The sequence below is a fragment of the Cavia porcellus genome, unplaced genomic scaffold (genome assembly GCF_034190915.1).
Source record: "Cavia porcellus strain 051 isolate PalLab524CR breed Dunkin Hartley unplaced genomic scaffold, mCavPor4.1 scaffold_30, whole genome shotgun sequence".
Lineage (NCBI taxonomy): Eukaryota > Metazoa > Chordata > Mammalia > Rodentia > Caviidae > Cavia > Cavia porcellus.
Window position 1 is genome coordinate 33255585 of NW_026947513.1, and position 19074 is coordinate 33274658.

Below are 19074 nucleotides of genomic sequence, written 5' to 3' on the forward strand. Positions count from 1 at the left end.
TGACCTCAAAACAGTATAATAGGAAATCAATCATTGATACCATAATGCCTCTTGTTATCTTCAAAATTGCTGCCTGTACCATCACACAATAAAATCAAACAAAACAGAACAGAATAAAACCAATCAAAACAAAACACTGAATAAAACAAAAGCAGTAAAACAGAGCAAAACAAAACAGTGAGAACATTATTGGATTTCAAAAACAAGACAGAAGAAAAGCCCCCATTGCTATACTGCATATTATTATCCTCTAAATAGATGCTCAGACTACTGGCTTTAGCTCTGTAGTCCTTCCAACGATATAAGCTTAAGTTGTTTTTGTACCTCAGTTGCTATCAGATCAGTCTGTGTTCCTCTGAGTTAACAGGTTGCTTGGAGTAGGGTATGTGTGGTGCTCAGCCCGTCTTGTCTCCCAGCCTGTGCACTGGCTGGCTCACAGGAAGGGCACTTCTTGTTTCTCCTCCTGCCCACAGTTACTGCTAGCACACAGGAAGGTGTACCTTCTTTCTCCTCTCTGCCCCCAGTCCTGTTTTTGTTTTTTTGAGACTGTATCTTGCCTTGTAGTTCAGGCTGGCCTTGAACTCACTCTGTAGGCTAGGATGGCCTTGAACTCGTGCCGCTCCTCCTGCCTCAGTCATTCAAATGCTGGGATTACAGGCATAAGCCACCACACCCTGCAGTAATTATTTCCTGAACATCAGCTTGGTCGAAACTTGGCTATGCACATGTGGTTTCTGCCTTCCAAATCCTTGGCATTTCCCCAAAGCTTACTGTTCTTCTCTTGGCTGCTTCCAAATACAGTCAGCTCTCACTGCAGATTCCACCTCTGCAAATTCCCCTACTTGGTGCAACTAATTTGTAACTCCCAGATTGGATCACCCACATCTCTGCACAGAGTGACCACCATGCTCAGGGGCATACAGCAGGGCACCCTCCTACCTACATGTTTCATTGTCACAACTCCAACTGTCCCTTACAACCTGTTTAGTGCCACTTTGTGTGTGTGTTTTTTTTTGTATTTTTGTGATTTCTCTTGGTGACTTAGCTGTTTAAGATGCCCCTGCATGTTGTGTTGAAGAGCTGGCTTGCATCCCCCAAAGAACCAACAGTCTATGGTGACGCGTGTCAGAGAAACGGGTCTGACAGCTTCACCCGGGCATGGGTTATCATGTCACTGGCCTTCAGCTTAGTATATATTAAATAAAAGGTCTTTAAAGCAAGCTCTGTACTGGTGGGCTGATGAAATGTGATCAGAGACTCCCAGATTCTAACCATACAGTGCCTCTGGGAGCAGTGGTTCAGTATTTGTTGATTCAGTGCTCCCAGAACAGACCTCCCAGAACACAAGTACCACAAATAATGACAATGTGCCATATCTGTGCTTTCTTCCGCTGCTGTTCAACTTGAGGGAAAGGTAGACTAGTAGACCAACTATTGATGATCAGTTGTGGGTCAAACGCTGTGTTAAGCCTTTAGAATACATTAACTCATGCAACTGCTACATGCACCTTGTAAGTCAGTAGTATACTTCACATGTGAGAAAAATGATGTTCCGAGAGGTTAAGCAAATTTCCCAAGATCACACAGCCAGTGGCAGTGGTAGAATATCATACACACTGCATGGGAAATGAGGAAATGATAAAGCAGAATGGAACATTATTCTCAGTATCAGGGCTTTGTTGCTTTTCACTACAAGGGATTGAGTCCAGGAGCTTTGACAAATTAGGCCAGTATTCTACCCTGAGCTGTATCTCTAGTCCTTTATCTTTTTTGAGACATGGTCTTGCTATGTAGCCCAGACTTGCCTTGAACTTGTGTAACATGCAAGTGTCACCATGCCACAAGTCTCAGAGTTTTTTGACTGCAGAAAGTAATTATAAGGGATGATTGCAATCCAAAAGGTTCAGGTGAATTATCAGAGATTCTCCTCTATGCTGGGGGAGCCACTGTGTCCTGTGAGATTTCACAGAGATGACAGGGAAGAGAGAAACCTCCTCTCTCTAAAGGTGATCACCTGTCAGCACGAAGGCTCCCTTTCTAACAACAGGGCAATGAATCTGCCCTCAATCATTCATTTATTTACTCATCAAATATGTACTTAGTACCTATAACATTCCAAGGACTGTTTGACACTGAGGATTCAATGGTGAGCAAAACAGAAACCCCAGCCCAGGGAAGCAAACCTTTGCGAGCTTTCAGTGATGACAGACAGCCCCGTGCAGCACACATGCTATGGGTTCACCACCACTTCCCTAGGTTTAAGGAATATTTACTGTAGAGAAATAACTGAAACTCTGGAGGCTGGGTGTGGTGGTGCACACCTGTCATCTCAACACTCTGAGGCTGAGGCAAGAGCACTGGATCTGAGTTTGAGGCCAGCCTGGGCCACATAGTGGGTTCAATGCCAGTGTGGACTACATAGAAAGACCCTGTCTCAAAATGCACTCCAAAAATAAAAGATTGGGTATGTAACTTTAGGTGAATATTTTTCTTAAAATGGTAGTCAAGCTTTTAAAAATACCAACAATGACAGATGCAAACATATTTTGACTGTTAGATGCAGATAAGAGACTCAAAATAGCCGGAGATCAGAAGTAGCCAAGCCACTAGCTGCCTGTGCAGTATGAAGCGATCAGGTGCTCGGTCAAGTGTGCAATCATGTGTTCAAGGGCTTCCGCTTCCGAGGCGGACTTCACATTCTGAAAAGTCCTGCTGATTTTGGAGGCGAAAGAGCACCTAGCACCCAATGTTCTGGCATTTTCTCCTCAATGTTCTGAAGCTGGTGCACCTGAAAAGTTATCGCTTTTCCTAAATCTCTGCTCTGTGCCCTTGTTCTCCTTCGTCCTCCATCCTGACACACATAGTCACCTTCTGGGTGTAAATACGTCCGTTTATAGCTAAGTGTTTTAATTTTCCAGATGAGTTTCTGCTAAGCCATGTAAGCCAAAGAACAAACACAGGAATTGCAGTGAAAGAATGATTATTTCTGTCAATACTACTCTAAAAGCCAAATACCCAGTGTGTATCTATGGGCACTCACTATTCTCTTTGGTTTCTGAACTGTGGTTTTGATTCACATTCCTCTTTGAAGCCAATACTCCCCCCCCCATACTTACTTTTAAATGAATCAACTAGGTATACCATTAATAACTGAATGGGAGTGACCTCTCAGCCTGAAGTGACTGAACGGCAGCCAATAAGAGGTGCTGTTAGAAAACAGCATGAGTAACCCTGGGCTGGAAGGATCAGAACTATTTATGCAGCCCAGCAAAGCACACACTCTGGCCAGCACCCTGAAGGGCCCCTGTCAGCCTGCACTGGATTCTGGCATCTCCCAATCTGGGCAGGATGCCCTGTGCCAGAATCCTTGCACAGCAAGGCAGAAGGTCCTGGGATTTGCTGCTGACAACATCGTCTTGTGATTTTATTTGCAGGGGCCCAAACACAAGTTTCAGCTCTAACCTGGAATCATGTGAGGCAGGATTGAGTTGGGACTGGTCATAGTAAGACACTAACATGTGATAGAGCACTTATAAACTAACCCATATTATGTTTTATAATGCTAACAGAATTGAAACAATTTAGTGAGATCTTACTATGAGGCTGGTATCAATGTTTTCATATATTATCTCACTTCTCAACAACTCTAAAGTGGTAGGCTTTATTATTGTACACATGTTCGGTCCATAACAAAACTATGAATTGAAGTTGGGCACCTGAAGTTATCCCAGTGCACACCTGTAGTCCTAGGACCCTAGGAGGCCGAGGACTATACTTTTAAGTCCAGTCTCAGAAACTCAGAAATGTCTCAAAATGAAAAATAAAAATGGGCTGGGGCTTCAGCTCAGCATGAAGGTCCTGGGTTCAACTTCCAGTACCAAAAAATCTCCAAACAAATACAAAAACTATAAATGAGGCCTATTGTGGTGACACATTCCTATAATTCCAGCACTTGGGAGGCTGAGGCAGGAAGATCATCATGAGTTCAGTCAGCCGGGCCTACAAAGTGAGTCCAACGCCAGATTGAACTCACATAGTAAGACCCAGTCTCAAAAAACCAAAACCAAAACCAAACAAAATCAAACTATAAATGAAAGAGGTTGGGATCACACCTGTAGTTAAGTAGCAGAATAGAGATTTGGCCCAGGTGACCTGACTCCCAGGGGCACCCTGAGCCCTCAGCCTGTATTTCCTGACATACCCTGCACACCATTGCGGCTGAAGGTGATCAGTAGAGATGGCCCCGGGGTCATTTTGGGGGACCTGTCAAGCCCATCGCCTCAGAGGCCATCTTCACCATCATCTGGGCTTGTCCTGAGAAGGGGTACAGGTTTGGGCTGACATTCAGAGTGAATGAGGACCCTAAAACACCTGAAAAACTCGTCCCGAGTAGCATGCAGAAAAGAAGTGGTGGCACTGACCGTGTAGGCCACTTCCAGAGTGGACACTAAGTTCTTGCTTGCTTGGCTCTTCTAGGGCAGCTTGTGAACCTGGGGTGCAGCCAGGGGGTGCACTGGGCAGGGTTTACCAGGTCCCCCACTGTCGCTGGGACGCAGGTAGAGAAAGGACACACCCTTTCTCTGAGCTCAGATAGGAAAGAAAGGTGGCACCTGGAGACAGGCCAAGCGGCATAGATGGAAAAAAAAAGCAGGGAGCAGCTTTTCAGGCAGCAGGAAACGGGGTGCTGACACCGGCTCCTCCTGGTGGAGTCTGGAAAGGACCACTCTGCCCTGCCACTTCCCCAAGTACTTAACCAAAAGCTCCGCAGGTGGTGCAGAAAGAGCCACGTCAGATCAACTCTCCAGCTGGCTCACAGCCTCTGATTGGACACTCACTGAGCCCAGCGGGTCCTCTGGCTCAGATCCCGGCTGTGAAGTGTCTACCAGCAACTGTCTCTGCCCCGCCACCCACTCCCTCGGCTGGGCTGGGCCTCGCTAAGAAGTCGCTCCGCTCAAGATCAAGCAGCAGTGTCAGGTATGCATCTTATTCCCCATCAAAAGCCAGGGCTCCCAGATCTCTGGACGCCAAAGCCACCCTAACTGCTGAAGCTGTGTTGAAATTCCCTTTCGGATCCCCAGCAGAATTCTGAAAGCTGCCTCCCCCAGAAGAAGGGGCAGGCTTTGTGCCCTGTGGCTCCCGCTACTCTGACACCTGCTCCTGAAGCCTGCATGTGGGTGGTCTCTTTCAAACCCCCCAAAAAGTGCCAGGAGATCTATTTCTCGATAAATTTTTCTTCCATGCTTGGGGTGAGGCCAGAAGAGAGTAGAACAGATGTCAGATCTGAAGCTTTCCCAATTCCGTCACTTGACTGCTGGGCCACTATTCTGATGCAAACAAAATATCAGGCAGAAAGATGGGGTGGGGGTGGGGTGGGGCTTCTCAGAAACCTCGGGAAGAACCAGGAGACCAGAGGCAGCCGCACCCCGCCCGCTGCACTATTAAAAAGTGCTCTTTTCTTCTCTCTCAGAAAGGTAAAAGGGATTACGCCTAGTTGAGTTCACAAAGCCCTAGGTGAGTTCTCAAGTCCTGGAGTATTTCCCTTCTGCTTCAAGTTATCACGGCTGGCAAAACAGGCTTCAGTTCCTGTTGGAATGTAAACCCTGCCTTACCTCAGACCATACCTGAGATGCCCAGTGTTACTCAACTGGGAAAATGTATCTGAGAGGAGAGATAGGGTCAGGGGTCAAGTTCAGCATTCCAGTTTAAACCACGCATGAAAGGGAATATTTGAACATAGGAACAGTGAGTTTTCTCCCCTACCCTACTCTGAAAGAGTGATCAATCAGACATTGCAAGAGGTCTCCCTGGGGCAAGTATTCAGGTCAGCAGCCTCCGCACCCCATAAGGACTCTGCCAAGGGCTCTGAGATGCTAGACTGCTCTGGCGAGAGTCACACCGTCATGAGCTCTGCCCATATCCACTTATGGGCAAGCCTCCCTCCAAAACAATATAGCGTTTATTGTAAGGCACCATCTATGTGCCCCAGGAAAGACTTAAAACTTTGCTATCATATAGAATCTCTATTCTATGTTCATTCAAAGAGCCATTATAGATCTATTTAGATGGCGTATCATATCCCGATAGAGGATCTTGCTGAATTACTCAAACTGGTCTAAACTCAGGATCTTCGTACATCAGCTTTCTAGAATGCTGGGATTAGAGGTGTGTGCCACCACAACTGGCCTTAACTTTTTTTTTTTTGAGCCAGGGATTGAACTCACGACCTTGAGTTTGCCAGGCAGGCGCTTATGTTGCTGAGCTAAATCCCCAGCCCTGGCCTTACTTTTAACTTAGTTTATTGATTGATTGGTTGAGACAGGGTTTTACTATATGTTTCAGATTAGCTTTGAACTTGCTGTATGTCCCACGTTGGTCTCAAACTCAGTGTTACAGACAGCTGTTAGAAATATCACAGGCCGTCAGCCAGGACAGCCAGACAGGGCTGGGCCCTCAAAGGAGCCAGTGCAGAAAACAGGATACATTAAAATTGTGGGGGAGACAGGCACCTCCACTCAGGGCCAGACCTCATTCAAAAGATGTACCCATATACTGCTTCAAGGGTAAACAGTGACTGATATTCTAAACAGGCAGCCATCACCTTGGGGAAGCCAAGAAGAGCCACTGACCCACCCTTCCTGGAGCCCCTGTTCTGTTTCATGCCTATTTGCTGCATGACTCACCTCCCCATCTGACCCCTATTTAATCCATTTTACCTGGACAGTTACACTTGTAATCTTATTCATTGATCACAGTTTTCCCCACCTCGTAATTTTCCACTTTTTCCCACTTTGGATCCATCTCACCTTGTGGTTTTGCATAATAAAAATTCCTAGGACAGGCAGGGTCCTCAGTGATCCACTGGGGAACCCTTCTGTCTCTCTGTCAGACAGAAGCTTTCTTTCCCCCAATAAATATATTCTGCTCTTAAGCTCTGATATCCCTAGAATTCACCCTTTGATTTTAGAGAACACAAACTCATACTGGACATCTAGCATCTTGAGAGAGTCTCTTTCTCTTATATCAACAGCAATCCTTCTGTCTCAGCCTCCTGAGTGCTGACACTACAAGTATATGCCATCATGTTTGGCTTGTTTTAAATTTTTATTTAGAAATCATTTCAGGTTTATACAGAGGGAAAATAACCCAATAGTGAGTCAACACAATGGGTCTATGCAGCACACTTTAAACAGCAAGGCTGTAGCAGAATTCCCCGACTTAAGTACAGATGCGTCACTTGGTGCTATGTGACAGAGGCCTGCAGTTTCCTTTGGGGTAAGTTTGGGATGAACTGGGATAACAGTTTCCTGTATTGTACCTTTCGAGGTGGTTTTAAAGGTGCAAGAAAGGAACACCCACTTGGAGCCATTAGTAAACTCCCTGTTTACAGTACTGTACAATTGTCAGCTACCACTATCACAAATTCACTTTTTAAAGGGGCCCTATTAATTTTCCATTAGTGCAATTTGTGATAAAACAAGAGTCCAGCTCTTCAGCACATCAAATTTAGGAAAAAGACAGTCTTTCCTCACATTATCAGCTCTGGCTTTCCTTCCAGCACTGTTAGGGCAGGGAATGGCCTTCACTGACCTGGAAAACCCCAGTAGAACTGGCTTGGGAAGATTTCTGAGGACATTTCTAGCTCTCTGGTCATAAAGAGCAAAGAATTTCCTGGAAAATCTTTAAAATTGCCCTCAAACAGTGGGCAATTCATTTACATACACCTAAGTCTCTTTCCCTTTCCAAGTTTTCTGACTGCACCACTCTCAGTTACCAAAAGAAGTTACCCTTGGGTACCCTTGGCTTAACAGTGGACAATCAATAATGCAGGGGTCCCCTGTTACCAGATGCAAAGAACAGGATGTCATTTGTCCTGCAATTAAAAGCACAGATGAGGTCAGATCATAGTAAGGCAGCTGGAGTTTAGTAAAGGAAATGCAGGATCTTATCCACTGGGGGAAGATTTGGCACAGAGAAGGCAGGGCGGGCCTTGGACTCCACCCAAGAACGCCTAGTCACCGGCCACCCAAAACGGTGCCTTGTAAGGCAGTTTCTGGTACAAGGCAGGTCTGCAGTAGGCCCCAGGGATCACCTTGAGGGACAGCGTGGAAATCATGTTTAAGAATGTCAGTAAATGTCTGCTCAGCCCCACCATTCCATGTGAGAGTCCTACAGTGCAGATGGAAAAGTTATCAAGTCCTCCCTCACTGTTGCTCTGCTCACTGAGGTTATTGCTCAGCTCTCTCGACTCCCACCATCTTAGTGTATTCGACAGTTTTACTGGAAAATTCTCCCTGGCATGTAATCCAAATGTGCCTTCTGGCTGTTTAATCCCAGGCATTTAAATTCTATTTTCTTCAAGAATTGCAGAATAGTCAGTCAGGCATTTTCCATTTAATAACTAACTCCCAAACTATGGAGAAACATTAACTTGTTCTTCAGATTCCTTTCCTCAGAAAGGATCTTCAGTCCTTTAAGACCCTTCTTCAAGGTTGCCTATTTTCTAAAGTGTCTTCGGTTCTTCATATCTTTCTTACAATGCACTAATTAAAACTGAGTAAACTGATAATAAAGAACAAGTGTGTCACTTGAGCAGGGCACAGGAGGGCAGAAAGGTCTTAAAAGCAGGTGCCCGCGGTGCCCTCGCAGGACTTTCTTTCCCCTTTTCTGATGTGAAGATGGAGAAAGTGGTGGGGCCTGCGCTGGACCAGCGCCTTGTATGAGGAGGAAGCGCCTGCCTGTTAAGCAGGGCACTTCTGTGAGCAGCCACTCAGCAAGGTCTCCAGAAAGGCCTCCTGCTGCAATCCCCACCAGCCGCCATGGCGGGTGGGGCCCGGATGTGGTGGGTGGGACCCGGATGTGCCGGAAGCAGAGGAGACCGGAAGTGCTGACGGACGGACGCACGTGCTGAGGGTTGGGGAAGCCGCAACTCAGGCTGCACCTGCCGGCACTTGGGCACCAGCTCCTGGATGGAGCCGCCGTATCCTGTCCTGGCCCAGCCTCTTCCACTAAGTGCGGCCCGCAGGTTTCTAAGGGCACAGATTCTACCTGTGGCTCCATGGCTCCCCCCCTTCCCACCCTGAGCAGCCTGGAAGCCACCGGGCCATCATGCAGGGCTCCGCGAACATCCTGTGCATCTGGTGTCATTTTTCAGAATTTATTTTAGAGCCAGGTATGGTAGCCACACCTATAATCCTAATAATCTGATAAACTGAGGCAAGAAGATCACCAGTTTGAGCCCAGCGTGGGCAGCTCAGCGTTGTGGCATGACTTTTTCTGAAAAACACCCCAAATCCCCATAAAAAAAACAACCATGCTGGAAAAAGAGCCAGGGATGTAGCGCAGTGTGAAGGCCCTGGGTTCAGTTCCCAGTACTGAGAAAAAAAATTTTTTTTTTAAATTTTAGTTGCCAAGTTAAAAAGAAAGGGTTGCCGGGGGAATTAGCTCAGTGACTGCCAGGCAAGCACGAGGTTGAGAGTTTGATCTCTGGTACAGAAAACAAAACAAACAACGGATATAGTACAGTATACCACAGTGTGATATATGTGTAAAGTGTGGAATGGCCAAATCAGGCTATTTAGCATAAACTTATTTTTTCTGTGGTATGAACACCTAACATCTCTCAACAGTTTTTAAACACACAGTAGATGATTAGAATCACCATGATATGTATCAGAGCTCCTAAACTTTCTCCTCCTGAAAGTCGGTGCCCTTAAATCAATATTCTATCACAGTCTCTGGCAACCACATTTTACTCCTTGGTCCTGTTGGTTTGACCTTTTTCAATTCCATGGGGATGAGATCATGCCGTATTTCTCTGCCTGAGTTATTTCATTTAACATAATGTTCTCCAAATTCAAGCCTATAGTTACAAATGGCAGAATGTCCTTCTCTTTAAAGGCTGAATAGCATTTGATAGGTCTGATCTTCTCTTAGGTGCCTGACCTCCAGGAATGATCACAGCTCAATCTCCAAATCCTGTCCCCCTCCCCCCTCAGGTTCTGCTAGGTCATGGTGCATCTGGCAGTACAGGACATGAGCCATTGCTATGGCCATGTAGCCTTTGCTACTCAGCTACTCTGCTTCACTAATCTCTGCTCTCCTCACTCCAACCTCTCAGCCTGACCCCCTCCTGTGAGATCTCTGCCTGGCTCTGTGGTCTAAGCGACTTGGTTTAAGAAAGCATTGGGCTATCTTGTCCTCCCCTATATATCGACTAGATCATTAACAATTACATTTAGTTTTGGGACCCTTCTGTTTCGACTTTCAGTGAAGTTCAGAGATTCACTGAAGGACAGTAATAGAATATGGACCTCTAAATAATATGTTATCAATCTTTAAAATGCATCACAGAAGCACTCAAAAATGAATGCTTAAAATTGGTCAAATAATTTTCTGATGAACAGAATCTTCACCCTTCCATTTATGAAGCAGCTTCTGGACCCAATTCTATCCAGCAATGGAACATGGGACAGTTGAAGGTTGGGCAGGAAGTAAGCATCTAATGTCAGAGATGGTTAAGGATGGAAAGTGCAGTCAACGTTAGATGAATTCTCTGGAAATCCTAGACCTCAGGAAGGCAGAAGACGCTAGGCAAAAAGAACAGACAGGTAGGTGAGTCTGCTGCCCACATCTGCAAATAAAAAGGCACTTTCTATGAGGATTCCTTTGTTTAATCAACAAATATTTATAGAAGGCCCAACTATTACCCAGTCACTGTATTTGGAAGGAAGTCTAAACACAGGAAGCAGTCCCTCTTTTTCGATGCTCACAGTCCAGTGGGGAAGAGCGTTCTTGAGACAGCAGGAAAGGTACATACAGAAGCAGAGCTTGCTCTCCTTACAGGCTCTGGCCTTGCTAGGTCTTTGGCATCCTGGCGTGGCTCTGCCAACCTCACTGGGTATTGCCCATTTATCTCTAAACTCTAACCTAGCTTGCTGATTACACTGTACATAATACATACAATTATGGGATGACACCTGTTTGTTTCTAAAGCTTACACTGAACTCCATGAGAGAGGGACCTTGTGTATTTAAGTCAAGGCTGCCTGCCCAGAGATCAGAAGAGTGCTTGCCAATTTATATTCCCTCATTCACTCATTGAGGTGTGTTCAAAGCACCCTTATATGCCAGCGAGTGGTCTGCTTTCCTGGGATGCAGGGACAAAAACTCTGTTCCTTCAGGGGCTTACTTTCTGGCTGAGTAACAACAATGATTAATACTCATCAAGTCCTTTCTTGTATCAGTTTTTTTGTGGTACTGGGAATCGAACTCAGGACCTTGTGCTTGCCAGGCAGGTCTTTATGCCACTGAGCTGTATTCTTGGCCCATCTAGCATCAATCTTTATTACTTTTAATCTTAATGTCATGGTTTATGTCTGTGCCCCCCAGGCCTCATGAGTTTGCATTGTGCATTTGTGATGGTTCTGTCTAGTGCTTGGATTGATGGTGTCAGTGCTCCACCCACATAGGGGTGGAGCCAGGATGTGATGTAATGGCAGGAAGAAGGTGTGTCTTGCTGTTTGCTGGTTCCTGAACTGTGGCCCAGCCATGCCCACCTGCCTTGGAGCCAACTGAGTGTGGACTGAAACCTCCAAAAACTGTAAGAAATAAACCTTTTTTTCCCCAACTTGGGCTTGAGGTATTTTGTCTCAGCAATGAGTAAAAAGTAAGACACTTCATGACAACCTTATGAGCTAGGTGTGGATATAATCCCCATTTTACAAGTGAGGGGACCATGGTAGAGAGTTAGAGTTAGCGAAGGGCAGAGGGAAGGCTCATACCCTGGGAGTCAGGCTCTCAGCTCACTGTTCTGCCAGGCCTGCTGCAGTACAGGGAGTATTTGCTGCAACAATGGCTGGAGGCTGAACCATGATTGGAGAGCAAGGACTTGTGATGGGGCAGGCGGGGAGGAGAGTCAGGCTGCTTCTCAGAGAAAGTGGCAAGCTCCTTACAGACTAGATAAGAGTCCACAGTGGGGAGCCGGGCATGGTGGCTCATGCCTGTAATCCCAGCAATTGGGAGGTTGAGACAGGAAGATTGTTGCGAGTTCGAGACCAGCCTGGGCTACAAAGTGAACTCAAGGCCAGCCTGAACTGCATAGTGAGACCTTGTCTCAAAAAGACAAAAATAAATAAGTAAATAAATAAAAGAGTCCACAGGGGAGGCAGATGCCAGGGAGAGTGCGGCTGTGGTGTGTGGGTAGCCAGGGAAGCATTCAAGGCAGAAGCACAGTGGGATGAAGAAGCAGGAGATGTTGAGGCACAGATGCGTTTTGTGGCTGGACCATCAAGGAGGTTGGATAGAAGTGGCAAAAAAAAAAAAACCAAAGCAACCTCTCCCCCCAAAAAACCCCAACCAAAACCCCCCAAAAACCACCAAAAGAATCAAACCAAACCAAGTAACAGGGTTATATTGTAATGACTCTCCTGTGCCCCAGAAAGTAGTTTGAACTTGGTCCTAAACATACTAAGGAAGATCCTGAAGAATGACATTCTTGTTATATAATTAAATTAATTCTGAGACAGAAGAAGGAACGATACCTAAAGAAGCCAAGTAACTGGAACGGGACTGTCAAGGTACATCAATGTAAAAGATAATGAATGAAAGATGAAGCCAGGAACTGCACTAGAGGAACACCATGTTCCTTTCCAATAATGAGATTGTATTATATGTGTCAGCTTCTCTACATCAACTCCTTTTTATTAAACTGGCTTATCTGCTCCCCTTTTCCAGTTACCCATGATTGCAGGGACCTCAATAACATCTAATGGCACTAAATTCACTATGACAGTTCCAAGACTTGAGATTATTAGCTCATTCCCTCTCAAACAGACTTTTTAAGCCTTTGACCGCAGAGTTCAGAAACAGGCAGCATAAGACCTCTCTCCAGCAGGGAAGTAAATGATGATCTTGGTCTTGTAAAGGAGAAGATGGTGAACTGCTCCAGGGACCCAGGGAAAGTGCTCTGGGACTTTGCAACATTTGCACACACATGCCTTTAGTCATTTACTTGTTACTTATTTGTGGTATCAGCTGGAACTTAGCCCTCCTGCTTGGAGAGCAAGTCTCTACCCCTGAGCTGTATCCCTTGCCCTGTGTGCAGCTGTTCAATCAGCAAGACAAGATGTATTTCCTATATCCCTGCTACACAGCACCTAGTACAGTGCTGACAGCAGCTAGCTGCTCAGTAAATGTACCAGGGCTGATCAACACCAATGGTGTATATTTAAATAAACTCCAATTATTGTGAAAGACACACTGCTCTTAATCCCCCTTGAAAAGCTCCCTCTCACTTATACTTATCCCATCATTCTTGCCACTCTCTGACGCAGTTCTAGGAGTCCTCTTTTGTGAGTTTCTTCTTAGGAGGTATGATAATACAGTGAAAGTTGCTGCTATGAACCATCCATAAGAAAGGCAGGCTCCTAAAAAATTACTGAGGGTCCTCATCCACCTACTCACAGGATCTGACAAGATGTTACTTCTGGCTCTTCCCCAAAGTCAAAATAACCATGAAAGGTCAATGTTTTGAATTGATTCAGGACACTGATTAAGCCACAACAGTGTAAGTAAAGACAGGAATGAAAACTCCTAGAACTGCTTTAGAAAGTGGCAGGCATGATGGGCTAATTATTAGATGGGAGGGAGAGTATTCGAAGAAGGATTAATGGCAGTGTGTCTTATTGTAATATGTTAAAAAATATTTAAATGTGCACTGTCATTTTCAATCACATGACTATGTTAAATGTAACCAACAGAACAGAATGTGGGTTGAAAAACATCACTGTGGCCAAGTCCTACAATGCCTGCTCTCCATCAATATGCAAGTTGTTCCTAAGTATAATTCAAGTTTCTTTTGAGAACAGAAATGATGAATGGAAGCCAGAAAATATGTTTCCCAAAGCCTCAGTACTAAACAGCACAGATGTAAATTGTACTCTTCTTGTTTCTATCACTGACAAGACACTTTGAAGAGTCAGGAGAAGTTAGGAGACTTGATTTTCCTGGCATTCATCTCTACTATGGAAAGTGTGCTGGTGGGTGGACCTCATGGTCTCTTGACTCTCTCTAGCGCTGACCTAGAGTCCTTTTCTGTTCTAGATTCCATACTTCTCAGTTTAGGGTGAGGAAAAAAGGCTAACTCATGTCAAAGTTTCCAGTTTGATTCCACTTCTGCTAACATTAAAAAAGAAAAGAAAAGAAAAAAGGCCACTTCTGCACTGTCAAGGGATTGGGGTCTAAAGAGTTGCTGAGGATGGAGACTGGTGCAGGGTGACCGCCAGGCTTAATATTTAGGAGCAATCACCACCCAAACACTCAGCTGACCCAATTACCAGTCACTGTGTAAGATTATGGGAGACAAATGTCCCTCGGGATGTTTATAAGAAAATCTCAATATTTGCAATGAATTCTTGGAACAAAGTACATTTCCTTTTTTTTTGTGATGTAATTTAAAGGAACGACTGGCCTTTTCTGGTGGAAATACACATATGGATTTTGGGGGGGCTTGTGATTTTCTAAATTTAAAGGAATGATACTATGAATAGCCAGCTTACTCCATAGTGAACTTTGAAACTAATGGCATACAATCTAATAGCATCTGGACTTCTGGGAAGAGCATTAACGAAACCACTGCTGTCTGGAAATGTGGGAGAAAGTTTGAACTGTGTGCTCTGTCACCTCAGCAGAACGGATCTCTAACTTTCCCCTGAACTATAGGCAATGAAAGTTACAATGGGAATGTTACTTCAGGCACTAGCCTTAACTGGTTTTTTTTTTTTTTTTTCCCCTTGCAAGTTCAGACTGTTATTTATAACTAGCTTGGACTTGTACGGAATAAAATCAACCATCAAACAACCTCAAAGGTCTCCTTGCCAAGCAGTGCAGCCTAGGGACAAATTATAGTAAAAATCAAAAACCACTCAAAATGTCAATGGTTCACAACAAAGTACATCCTAAAAACACTCTTCGAAGAGTTTGTATCTTATTTTTGTCCATCAGCAATTAGTTGGATTACTCTTTGGGAACTGATAATTTCCAGTAAGAGAGCATTAAAAAAATGTGAAATCCAGTTTTATAAAAGCAAATCTAGCCAGTTAGAGGGTCAACTTTCTGACAGTCCTTACTTTGTACTTCAAACGCCTCTAGGCTTCCTGTCTTGACAGCGCCACTCCACTCCCAAACCAAGAAAGAGGCATGAGAAACGAACACATCTGGATCCCCGCTGTGGGCTCACTGCCTTGCCAGGGGTCTCCTTGGGGACGCAGGAGCCCAAGGTCCCCGAGATTTCTATCCAGGCGCAGCACCGCTTCGTCTTTTCACTTTGTGGGCGCGCGCACCCAACTCTAACCCCAGCCACCCGAGAGAAGTGGGCGGCGGCGCCCACGCCGTGGCCTCCTCGACCCGCCCCGGCCGCGCTCCAGGTGCCCACCTTGCTCGCAGGTGCCCTTGCTGAGCTGCGTGATGGCCTTCTCCCCGCGGCTCTCCGCCCGCAGGCTGGCGGCGCGCAGCTGGCACCCGTTGGCGTAGGTGGTGCCGTCGCTGCCGCACACCGGGTAGCGGTTCTTGCACACGCACACGCCGCTCACGCCCGCGCCGCCGGCCGCTGCCCCGGCCTTGCCCTTCCGCCTCTTGCGGCTCTTCACGCACTCCATGCCCTGCGCGCAGTGCCCCCTGCCGGCGCCCGCGCCCCCGCACGGCTCGCCCTCGGCGCGCGCGCACTCGGGGCAGCAGCCGCACGCGTCGCGGGTCTCGCCCAGCGGGCAGCCTCGCGGGGGCAGCGGCGGGCAGGCGGCCGGCTTGCAGGGCCCGCAGGCGTCCGAAGAGGAGGAAGAGGAGAGGGGCACGAGCAGGAGCAGCAGCACGGCGGCGCCCAGCAGCAGGGCGCGCAGCGGCGCTCGCTCCATGGCGGGGACGGCGGCGGCCGGACGGAGAGTGAGCGGGGCCGGGACGCGCGCGCCTTTAACCCGCCGCCCCGCCCGGCCGGCCCAGTCCGGCCCAGCCCGGCCCAGCCCGGCCTCGGAAGCCGTCCCGGGCGCCGCCCCCTGTGCCCCCAGCTCTGCGGGCTGCAGCACCCGCAGCCTTTCGGTCCTCGCCTTACTGGCCCAGACCGAAGTTTAATCCTCTACGAAGTTTTAGACGGATTCTCCGCAGGTGCTGAGCGTGGTGGCGCACGCCTGTAATCCCAGCACTCTGGGAGGCTGACGCAGGAGGATCGTCAATTGGAGCCCAGCCCAGACCACTTTCAAAATAAAAAAGGCTTGGGATGGTAGCGCTGAGCTAGCGATGAAGGCCTTGGGAAAAACATCCGTGGCCTCGGGGACACCTGAGTACTTTGTGGTTTGGAAAGACGACAAGGGGGAAAAATGTGGATTTGGGGACCGGTTGGTGACCTGGAAGTCACGCTGAAAGAACAAGTCTTTGCCAACTACTTTCATTTATGGGTCCTTGGAACCTTGTTCCCACTCTTATTACGTGAAACTTTCTGTTTTTCTTATGTCAAGTTAGTGTCTCGGTGCTGCGAATTGAACCCAGGGCCCGCAAGCAAGCATTCTCCCACTCAGTAGCTCCAGGTCTCGCTAACTTCCCTAGGGTAGCCTCTGGCTTGTAGTATTCCTGCCTCAGCCTTCCAGTAAATGAGATTACAAAAGAATGCCACCAGGCTTGGAACAGGAACCTGTAAGACTGCCAGTCCCTTCCGAAACCCTAGCAGCTCAGCAGGCAGGGACCCTATCAGGATTCCCCCACATCCCACCCCCCAAGCTGGAGGATTTGAAAATAAGAGATGTGTTTATTCAGGGAAAGGAGAAAAGGTAGGTCAATAAAGCCTTTAAAGAGAAATTCCACACTTCTGTTCTTCAGGCAAGATGTCAGCTACCCAGGTTCTGTTCAGTGGGTGGAGGAGAATGTGGAGACAGGCTTGCATCATTGGCGGCTGCTGGCTGAACCTGCAGCTTTTCTTTCTTTTCCTGAAATCCCCTGATTAGTTCCTCCAGGACTAAACATTTACTACAAAGGTAAATGTTTTAAATGAATTCAAGACGTCAAAGTAGCTATCACAGCACAACGAAAGACACTTGTGAAAGAGAACTTGTAGAAATGCTTCAGAAAGTGGCAGAACAGTGGGATGTGTTTGAAGTGAGGGGGAATATTTTCAATGGAAATTAATGACAATTTCTTTTTACTGTAATAAATTGAAAAGGTTTTATATGTTCACCTTAGTTTTTGATTATGCCACATCTAGATGACAGTGTGCTACTGTGGGATGAAGGGAGAGGAAAGAGCAGGTTTGTGGTATAGGACGATCGTTACAGAAGAGGGCAGTGGATTTGTGTGGGGGTAGTTTAGGAGAATGAAAGCGCCAGGTATGGTGGTACCTGCCTGTAATCCCAGCACTCAGGAGGCTGAGGCAGGAGGATCTCTGTGAGTGTGAGGCTGGCCTGGGCTACAAAGTGAGTTGAAGACCTGCCAGAACTCCATAGTGAAACCTGTCTCAAAAAAAAAAAAATAATAATAGGTGATTTCCACGGTGCATTGATGGGAATTAGAAAGCAGCACCTCCATTGGGCAGCATCACAGAGGGTTCAAAACCTCCTAAACCAGTACTGTGGGAACAGACATGTTTCTGTTATAACTTGGGCCCCGGTATAAAATCCAAGGAGGCAAGAGACCGAAAATTTAGGTGGCAAAGGCTTTATTTCCAGGCCTGGCGACCAGTCTCCGGGAGCCAATTTGGAAACTGTGTGCCAGAGACTGAAGGGAGGACTTTAAAAAGAGGCTGGAGGAAAAGGGTGGGGGGAGAAACAAAGAAACCTGCAGAGCCATCAAACTTGTTGACCCGAGTCTGGAAACTGTATTGCTGTCCACTTAGCTCTGACAATCTCGGGAGTTCCTGGTGTTTCTCAAATTACTCCCATCCTACAGACTGACATTATCTCAGAGTGGCACATCTGCAGCAATATTTGGAGAAGAAAGTGGACAGTTAATTATCCCAGGACAGCTTGTTTTCGCTAGCGGGTGTGAAGGGGTCAAGAGTTACAAGAAGCTGAAACTTAAGTTTTACAAAGATCTGATATCTAACTCATTCGATGCCTACAGAACAAAAGGAAAGCACCGATTGGGGTTTGGGCCATAGTATTTCCCGGTAATTTCTTTGAAGCTAAACAGTTCTTAAAATTGGGGTAGGCTCATTTTATGACAGATCATCACTGGGTCGGGAAGAGGTCACCAGAAACCCAAATTCTTTATGGCCTAGATAGATAGGTGAGGGGAGAGAGAGGCAATAAGGCGCCATACAGAACAGAAAACGGCGGTTATGTGTCAAGGTCAGGGTAAAGGGTTAAACTCATACGCAAATCTCTCTGCACACAAGCAGGTTACTTTAAACAAGTATAAGTTAACGGGCCATTCTAGTTTTCTTTAGCTCTTTAGCGGAGAATAGAGGCACCTAGCAGTGATTAACAACCCTTGTTAGCTTGTTTTAGCACAACTTCTGTAGTTTGGAGAGGGCAACAATGGTTAACATATCAATTAGGTGAGATTCTTGCAATTCTTTACAGAGGAGAGTGTTGCTCAACATATCAATTAGGTCACTTAACATATCAGTTAGGGAAAAAGGATTAAAAAAAAACATTTAGTAAGCCACGTTTGCAAGTTTGCTATAATACACATATAACGAAGCTATTTTCTTAGAGTACAACATTTCTTCTTCCTGGAAGTGGATCTGGCTGTGCCCGGTGCATGCCTAGGGGGCAGGGAGAGTTACATACAGCCTCATTCAGGTCCTCATGGACATGTTTGTGAGCAAAAGGGCACACTGGTCATGATTACTGGGGACAAAAGGTATGGCTTGAGACCGTCTTGGACAGTGGGGACATATCCTCCCACTAAACAAAGGAGAACGGATGGGAGAGATCTGGAAGGAGACTACTCAGGCGGTTAAGTAGCAACTAGTGCTGGCGATGAGACACTTGCATATAGCCTTGTAATTTCAGGGCTCTAAGATACTGAGGCAGGAAGATGACAAGTTTGAGCCCTGCCTGGGCAATTTAGTGGCTTAGCGAGACCCTGTCTCAAA

At 46.5% G+C, this 19074-nt stretch overlaps 1 protein-coding gene across 1 annotated transcript in view; it reads right to left on the minus strand.

The window, feature by feature from the left end:
- The window catches only part of Igfbp7 (insulin like growth factor binding protein 7), a 65929-nt gene extending 49983 nt beyond the window's left edge, over window positions 1-15946 (minus strand). The window contains exon 1 of the mRNA XM_003471680.5: window positions 15430-15946. Within this exon, the coding sequence (XP_003471728.1) occupies window positions 15430-15904 (475 nt within the window). The 5' untranslated portion in view covers window positions 15905-15946. The remainder of the gene's footprint in view (window positions 1-15429) is intronic.
- Window positions 15947-19074: the final 3128 nt, after the last annotated feature.